The sequence below is a fragment of the Penicillium pulvis genome (genome assembly GCF_028828015.1).
Source record: "Penicillium pulvis strain IBT 33274 chromosome Unknown contig_5_segment0_segment0, whole genome shotgun sequence".
Lineage (NCBI taxonomy): Eukaryota > Fungi > Ascomycota > Eurotiomycetes > Eurotiales > Aspergillaceae > Penicillium > Penicillium pulvis.
Genome location: NW_026643078.1, coordinates 1,552,404 through 1,562,022, shown reverse-complemented (window position 1 = coordinate 1,562,022; position 9,619 = coordinate 1,552,404). Strand labels below are relative to the sequence as shown.

General features: G+C 33.3%; 2 protein-coding genes across 2 annotated transcripts; one reads left to right on the top strand and one right to left on the bottom strand.

Annotated features, from left to right (window-relative positions):
* Positions 1–7,610: 7,610 nt before the first annotated feature.
* On the top strand, positions 7,611–8,183 carry N7503_007165 (uncharacterized protein; the record flags this gene model as incomplete). Its single annotated transcript, XM_057066712.1, has 1 exon — positions 7,611–8,183. The coding sequence occupies one exon, from the start codon at positions 7,611–7,613 to the stop codon at positions 8,181–8,183; it is 573 nt and encodes a 190-aa protein (XP_056920393.1).
* A 742-nt stretch (positions 8,184–8,925) lies between these two features.
* On the bottom strand, positions 8,926–9,366 carry N7503_007164 (uncharacterized protein; the record flags this gene model as incomplete). The annotated part of the gene is made up of 1 exon (XM_057066711.1): positions 8,926–9,366. The coding sequence occupies one exon, from the start codon at positions 9,364–9,366 to the stop codon at positions 8,926–8,928; it is 441 nt and encodes a 146-aa protein (XP_056920392.1).
* Positions 9,367–9,619: the final 253 nt, after the last annotated feature.

The following is a 9,619-nucleotide window of genomic DNA, read 5'->3' as shown; positions in this document are numbered from 1 at the left end:
TATAGTACTAATAACTTCTTCCTCCCCTTAATATACTAGCTATATATTAGTGGTTAGTAATAGTACTCTACTATATATATATAATATTCGCTATTACTAGCTCTATGCTAGTTATCTTTATGCTAATCGTTAAGATATAATATATAATTAATATAAATAGCGACCTTCTCCTTAGCTCCTTACCCTACCTACTACTTAGGAGATAAACATAGATCTAAATAGTCTACTTTCCTAGGTTAGTCCTTCTACCCTCTTTTAAAGAGGTAATTTACTTATAGAATATAATTAAGGTTAGATCTCTTTCCTTATAGGATATAGATTAAGCTATATCTTTTTACTATCGTTATATATACTATATTCCTTTATAAGAAGGCTCTACTAGAAGAGCTCTAAAGTGCTCTATATACATGGCTGCTATTACTACTAGCAAATCAGAATTTATTTAGACTCGCTATTATTAGGGATATACTAAGGCCCTTTCTATTTAGTAGAGGGTAGTAAGGTATTAAGTCTATATTAATGCCTTAAAGGCTATATAACCGCTACTAGCTAGGCCTTCTCCCCTTACCTAAGGTAAGAACCCTTTCCTTTTATTCCCTTTTCCCTAAATTCTAATACTATTATTAATTAGAGATATCCCCTAGGGCCATACTTAATAGTCTTAATATTCTATAGAAATACTATATAGGCTATTAGGTAAGCTATACTTATACTATACCTAGAATATACTATAGAATATATATTCGTGAAGCCTAGACTACTAAATCTTAGGTCCTACATATATAGAGGTCTTTACTTAGCCCTTAGCTTCCCTTTAATATTAGGTGAATAGATACTATATATCTATACTACTATGCCTAGTATTAGAAATATAAGGTTCATCCTTAAAGTAGCGATAAGCTAATATAGGAGAATTATTACTAGATAGATAGTGTTCCTAATATTTGTCTCTCTAATCTACTACTACTATTAAAGAGTCTCTTTAGTACTAATACTAGAAATACTAATTATTTCTATTAATTTATCTAGCTTTTAAATAGTGCTTTAGCGTTTATATCTAGTAGTGGCCGCCCTGATCCACGTCTATACTCTTAGGAGCAAAGCTATATATTTTAAATCCAGGGACTAATATACTATTTAATTAGCCTATTATAGGGAAATCTTCTATTCTATATATAGCTTTATTTTATAGATAGGGAGGCTATATATAATCAACGTCTTTTAAATACCCCTTTACTCTAGAAATGCCCTAAGCTTTTACGATACTTAGAGAAATTAATAGATGATCTAAACCCTTATTCTAAGGTATTTAATCGGGCTGGTTATATCCTTAAGAGCTACTATGGCCTAAATGATTATTTATATATTACTCTATAGGTATGAATCTATATATCTTACTTCTTCTAAAGGGTTTCTACTGACTTTATTCTAGCTTAAATTAGTAAAGAATCGTGTAGGTAGAAGACTATATAATCTACCTACTAAACTTAAGGTTATAGCCTTCTTACTAAAGATTAATTATAAGTATACCTAGCTAGGATATTATGATATTCAGATCTACCTTAAAAAGCGACCTTCCTATAATATCGACCTAAATTCTATCTTTAATAGTATAGATATACTATTATTAGATATACCTTCTAGACTTAATACTAGGTCTAAAGCTAGATCTAATACTAGATCTAATATAGGGTCTATTTCTAGTGGCGATTCTATACCTTTATATAGTATTAACTTTATTTTAGATCCTAATAGAGACCGTGAACTATTGTTTATCTATCTAGAGCATCCTCTCTACTTCCTATTAGCTTATCCCCTCTTCTAGCCCACTAGTGGTATTAGCTATCCTTGTAGTATATCTCTTACTAGTATAATAAAAGGTAGAAAAGTATAGTAAAGGATAAATATTACTCTAATTATAATCTTCTATGCTCGCCTCTATATATATGCGGATAACTTTAATATTCTATAGCGTAGTGCGACTCTTTTCTAGTAGTGGATTATTAATGCTCTCCTTATTAATAATATAAAGAATATAGATTATATTTATTTTAACTAAGGAAAGCTACGTGCTAAGTCGTACTTAAAACTCGTATAGGCCTATACTAAGGGAGTACTACTTAATAAGATTAGAATATAGACTATCTTACTATTAATAGTAAAGGGAAGCCCCTAGTATATATAGTAGCGGTATTAAGACTCTATGGCTATTGTTCGTAAGTATAGGAAGCCATGTTTATTTATTATATTTACTAGTAATCCATACTAGGACGAAATCACCTAGGAATTATTCATTAACGCCTTTAGCTAGCTAATTTAAACTTAGTGGTAATATCTAGACTTAGTTATATATATCTTCTATGCTAAGCTTAAAGAGTTCCTTTATAATCTTATAGGCCCTAATAGCGCTTTTGGACTATACTACGCTTAGATATATATTATTGAATTCTAAAAAAGAGGTATACTATATATATATATACTTCTTTAGCTAAGGGACTTTCCCTATAATACCCTAGATATAGTGAATAAAGTTATATTAACTAAGTTCTCTAATATTAATGGGAAAGATAGCTAATCTCTTTATAATATCATTAAGGGTCGTATGATTCACTAACTATATAGCGAGCATAACCCTAATTTACTATATATAGAAGAAGTTAATAGTATTTAGAAATGCTCTAAGGGGTTCCCTAAGGAGCTATATAATAAAATATCTATAGATAATAATGGTTATCCTCTCTATTAGTAAAGAGATAATACTAAAGTTAAGATTAACTATCTAGGCTAGAAAGGCCAGAAGATAATTATTAGTAATAAGTAGGTAGTTCTATATAACCCTTATCTTACCTATAAGTACTAGGCTTATATTAATATTAAGATCTATAGCACTATTAAAGCTATTAGATATATCTATAAATATATCTATAAGGGTGCTGATTATATGACTATAGAATTTAACTCTAATAAAATTTATTAGTTTATAAATAGCTGGTATCTTAGCGTATCTAAGGTATATTAGCGGATATTTTTATTTCATATTTATAGCATCTATCCCTCAATTATGGCTTTAGTTATTTACCTTCTAGATAAGCACTAGGTATAATTCGATCTAGCTCTAACTCTAGAGCTCTACTAAGAGTCATTTTTGGTAGCTATATCACCCTTACTCAAATTCTTTAAATTTAATAAGGTCAATCGCGATAATAAGGAGATAAAGGATATTACTTTATTAATATACTAGGATACGCCTAAGTATCTTACCTAGTAAAAAAACTCTTAGCGTTATTAAGCGCGAGGCGGTTATTCCTAGATTAGGTATATATATCTAATTAATTATATATAGGGAGAGGTATTCTACCTTCGCTATTTACTTTCTATTATTTAAGGACTAACTAATTACTAGGATCTTCTTATAGTGCCTCTATTACTAGGTAATATTCCTATTAGTGAGCCTTAACTAGTGACGTAAGATAGTTAGTAGGTAGTAATCTACTTAATATTTAAAGATGCCTACTATAGCCAGTATCTTTTTTAGGATAATTATAAGTAGGAGTTATACTTCTAAGAGGCCACTTCGCTTTATACTAGATAGATATTATAGCAAACCTTCATTAATATCTTAGTATCCTATAAGATTAAAGATGGTTCTAGGATATAGGATAAGTTCTATAAGTAGTTATATAATAATTTATTATAATAGATTCGGCGTTAAAATTTACCATTTCTATATAACTTTCCTTATCTAGAGTATAATTATAGTCTATACTTAATTAGTAAGGATCTCCGCGAGGAAAATATATCTTTAGAGTATTTCCACCTCCTATAGCCTTAGTTACCTTAGGGTAAGCCTACTAATCGTCTAATTTAAGAAGAGTTAGTATATAACCCACGAGAGTAAGCAATAAAGGCGGCTAAGATACGTACTTAACTAAATCATAATCAATAGAAGGCGTTTAATATTATACTACCCGCTATCCTTAAGGATCTATCTTATATATATTTCTTCTTATATAGTCTAGGGGGGACTAGAAAGACCTTTCTTTATTATCTACTATATACTAAGCTTCGAAGCTAAGGGCTAATAGTATTATATATTATATCTACTAGTATTACTACACTACTTCTCCCTAGTGGCTATATAGTATATCGTCGTTTCTAGCTTCTATTAGACCCTAAGTCTAGCTAGTAAGGTAATATCTTAAGGTAGACTTAGGATACTAAGCTTCTATAAAGAGCAAGCTTAGTTATCTAGGATAAGATACTAATAATAAACCAGGAGCATTTTAATATCGTTAATCGAAATCTATAGGATATTCGTGAATCTAATACTCTATTTAGAGGCCTACTAATTATTCTTAGCGGTGACTTTTAGTAGATATTACCTATTATAAAATACGGGAATTCTACTAATACTATTAATACCTATCTATAAAACGCAAATATCTAGAGTATACTACGCTACCTTTATCTCTATTAGAATATACGCCTATAAGAGGATTCTAGTAAAGAGAATCGTAAGCTTATAGAATAGCTTCGGGTTATATCTTATAAGAGAGAGCTTTATAAGATAGAGGGAATTGATCTACCTTTATATATCGATTTATTAAGCGATCTCTATAGGTTTATTAAAGATATATATCTAGAATAGGAGATACTTATAGTACCTTCTAACCCTGATTTCTTCTATAGACGTGCTATCTTAACTCTAAAGAACGCATATATTCATGATTTAAATAATATATTACTTAATTAATTACCTAGGGATACTAATATACTCTACTTAAGTAACTCTATTTAGTCTAAAGAGGGGAATATATTAGCTAAGTCATATAAGATAACTCTAGAGTTTCTAAATAGTATTATAACTACTAGCCTTCCCCTTACTTATCTACATCTTAAAGTTAGTGCGCTAGTGATACTAATCTATAATATAGATCCTATAAATAGTCTATATAATAGTATCTAGTATACGGTCCGTCGCTATACTACCTAATATATTAAAGTCTAGCTATCTAATCTAGCTTACCATCGATAACTATATCACCTACTTTATCTATTTAGCTTATCAATAAATCCCTTAGAGCTCTCTTTTACCTTAACGCGGCGCTAATTCCTAATTTAATTAGCTTTTACTATAATAATTAATAAGGCCTAAGGGCAGTCCCTTATATATATTAGAATTAATCTACGTAGTTAGGTATGTTTTAGATTCGTCTTTTAAATAAGATCTAACTAATAGATATATATTTATGTAGTGTTTTGGTCATAGGCAGCTTTATATAGCGTTTTCACGTACTATAGATACTAAGAATATTAAAGTGCTACTAGCTAAGTATAATATAGGGAAAAAGGTATATAATATGGTTTATAAGGAAGTATTAAAGGTATTTCCTCTAGAATAACTAAGAGTTTTAAATCTTATAATTATATACTTCTAAGAGTATTAAATCCTAAGTAATAACCTTAGTAGAATTACGCGATTAAACTCTAAGCTTTGGTTAAATAAAGTAAATAACCTTAGTGGAATTACGTAGTTAAAGGTAGAACTTTAGTTAAATTATATATATAATCTTAGCTAAATTGAATTATTTCCCCTAATTAATATCCTTTATCTCTATGAACTCCTGTAAAATCTACTAATTAGTAAAGAAAACTCTTATACATATTATTTTCTTTAGTAAATATATAGTTAAATTACTCTAAAGTTCCACTTTTAAATTCGTGCTTTAGTTAAATATAGATATAATACTCTAAGGCTTGATTCTATTAGCTCTAGCCTTAGTTGATTTTCACTAAAGTCCTACTTTTTAAATTCATGCTTTGGTTAAATATAGCTAGATTACGCCGAGGTTCAATCCTATTAGCTCTTACTTTAGTTAATTTACTCTAAAGTTCGTAGTCTTAGGTCCCCTATAAGTATAGTAACTTCTTTATTTCTTAATACTTTATCTATACTTTCTCTTTCTTATCTTTAGGCCTATATCCCTTCCTATTCTCCTTATCCTACTATATTAGACTAGGAAACCAGTACCTATATAGATATTAATATATTAATACTTATTAATAATAATGCCCTAGTATAGTCTCTATATAAGAAGCTTATTAAGATAGATATATACGCTAATAGGCCTAAGTATAGAGGTCTAATGTACCTTATTATTCTAGAGGAAATTCCCTATTAAGTTTACTTTTAGAATAGCCTTATATAGGAGCTACTTCCTAAGTAGGTAATTATTATACTTAGTTCCTTAATTACTAAGGAGAAGACTAGAGAGGCTCTATAACTATTTATTTAGGTAGAGTTAATTATAGTGTATATTCTTAGATTTGATTATTAGTTAATAACTTACCTTTTTCTACTTAGGGAACCTAGCGACCTATAGTCTCTAGATACTTACTATAACTACCTACCTCTAATATAGTCCCTAAAGCTTAATACTATAGGCTTAGTGACTAGTAAGATAAGAGACCCTAGCGGCTACTATATCTTTATCTTACGCTAGAATATCTACTATATATTAGAAGAAAATATCTCCCCCTAGTATTTAACTTTCTATATCGCTATAGCTTTACTAGAGGTTAGTCGCTTTATAAAGGCCCCTATACCCTATCTAGGGAGGTAGATATTCGCTTCTAGTAAGTTTATTAGCTTCTACCCTATTAAGGGTACCTAGGTTATCTATATAGTGGTAACTAACTATAGCTTTCTACTAGCTAGAGGTAACCCTACTATAGTAGCTATAGGCATAGAAATATAAGCTAAGATAACCCCATAGTCTATTAAAAAGAGGCTTCTAAGATAGAAGGATCGAAGTAGCGGCGTTATCTAACCTTCACTAGCTATCCCTATAGGTCGTTTCTATAACGTGTCGCCTATAATACTGTTAGGATCATAGACTATAGAGCTACTTAAAGCGCTAGATATAGTAAATAAAGAAGGTTCGTTATCTACTTCCTATAATAGTACATAGAAGAGTAAGCGTCTTCGTATAGAGCTCTAGGTAGTTATATTCTTACTTTGTACTTACTTTATATTTAATGGTTTAGATTATTTTATTTATTTGATCCAATGGAGTTGATTAAGTTGATTAAGTTTATTTTTAATATATTAGAGGATATATCTTACACTTTTTATTTAGTTGACTGACTTAACTTCTTTAGGCTCTGACACTATGCAATATAAGAGGGAGAAGGACAGCAAGTCGTCTAAAAAGCGAAAGAGAAGCCAGAAGTCTAAGAAAAAGGATGAGCAGATATCTTCAGATCAGGATGACATGTTAGACTAAGTAGGTTTCACCAACTAGACTATACAGGAATATCAAATAGCTTATAGGTCTCAAAAAGTCCTTCTCTTAAGAAAGAACTATAGGCGCGCGCATTGCGCGCGCCCTAAGTACTTGTTGCATTGTATATAGAGAAAGAATCTTGAACAATGCGTTTCTGATCGACTCAGACCAAGCCATTGTGCTTTATTCTCCTCAAAGGCTCGAATATAAAGACCGAGTCCTTCTTCCAACTAATATCTAATATCAGTATCACATCATCTATTTCACATACTTGAAATCCTCCAAACCTTTCATAAGGTACAAGTAAATACCAATCACGCAACCATGTCCACTGAAATTCCCAATCATATTCACCATATAATCCCCCAAATCCGCGGTGGATACATCAAATCACTAACAAACTGGGAGATGGGCCTTTACACCAGCCCTAAGATAGACAGCTACACCCTCAGCGGGAAACTCCTCGCAATGGCAGGACACATGGGCAAAAACTTTCTAGTGTCCGAAATCGTTGACAGCCCCAGCATACCCCTCTGCTACCGCCCTAGAGTTAACTGCATTATCAGCGTGCTCCTAGACACTAGTGAAATGATCCAGACAGACCAGAATCTTGTGTTCACAGCCCCCAATGTCTTGGCTAATATCCTGCGCATGCTGATTGTTCAGATCGGCAGACTGACTCTTGTGAATGTTGGAGATGACAAGGCTGTTCATATGGATAGATCTGCGGATGTCATGGATGCCTCTATCGCCTTCCGGAGTGTCGGCCTTGGGGCGTTTCAGGACTGTGATGCTCAGCAACAGAATATGCTTGCTGGGCTTTGGCAGAAAATGCATTTTGTTGGCAGGTGGTGTAAATGTACTCAGTGTGTCCAGAGGAGATTTGGGTGTATTTGATACTGATACGGCCTAAATAGACTTTTGATATATCAATGATCTACAATGAAGAAATTTCTATACCATAACGCTAGAAGGTAATTTGAGCGCACAAAGCGGCTAATTATGACGCCATTTTGAGCGTCCTATTCACTGATATCTAAGTCATTGGGGTCTCATGTTTGACAGTGTAAGTAATTCTCACCGGAGAAGTCCAATTAACAAAGGAGAGACGCAGGGTGAAGGAGGCTGGTAGGCACTTCCATGCCCGTGCAATCCAAGGTTGATAGATTGAAATTACTAGTCCGCTAGAAGAAGCATTCCCACAGGTACATCTCGACTTTCTATGAGCTTCCAAGGACCTGGGTAGTGGCTGTCATTGATGTTAAGCTCGGAAGAATATATGCTTCAAATTGCAAGCGGACTATCTTGAAGTAACTAGAGCAACTAGAGCAACCAAATTGAAGTTCTTTGCACATGGAAATGCATATGTGGGTTTACTCGGTACTGGAGTTTTCGCCTGGTGTATGTAGCCTTGACTCTTCTATGTTTCCTGTAAGCCACTGTGGCCAATCATTTCAATCTGTAGAGGAAAATTCTCAATATCTCCTCTGGATATTCATTTTTTGGTTCCTTACTCTGCTGAATAGACTTTTGAAGACGCCAACAGTACCACTATCAATTGAACCCCACGAAAAAGAGTAGATATCATCGCATGCAAGATAATAAAAACCACTAGAACTCTCTTACAATGAATTCCAAATCAAAACGCTTGCGGAGCAGTATCATAAAAGCTGTTGCAGTCGGTCTTTTTGTTCAGGACAAACCACGACGCCGTTGCACCGGCACTAACTACATTTTGTACTTGCACAGTTCCAAAACCGTTCTTGTCCGTTTTCAATGTTGCACCACCAGATGTACAAGGCCCGCAGCTCACAGCCGCGCCATCCTTGAGCTGGATCAGGCGGGCATTGTACTCTGTGTTGGGACTTGCTCCTTGCAGCGCGGCAGTTGCGACTAGTTGGTTTATCGCTTTAACAAAAACGACGAAACCGAAAGGCTGGGTTTTGACAGCGCTATTGGGAACATCATTACATTCGCGGTTCGTCTGTGTGAGAGGTACCGAGTGGACTGATACGGCTGCCGCAGCGACATTTGAGGCAATCGTAGCGAGGAAAACTATTACTACTAGCTTCAAATTCATGATGGTATTGATAAGTATGTGCGTGTTATGAATCACGATCAAGTTTGCATTAGGAAAGGTGTGATGAGCGGAACTAAGATTGGTGCTCTAGGGATATTTAGGGCTTTTTATGTCTTCGAATTGGGGGGAGCTATGGTTGACCGTTGACCTTACTTGCTAGGGCCCATGAAATATGCTATACGACTTCTGCTCGAGACTTGATCTGGATAGAGATCTGGATAGAGATAAAAAGCACGTCACTAACTCACTGATA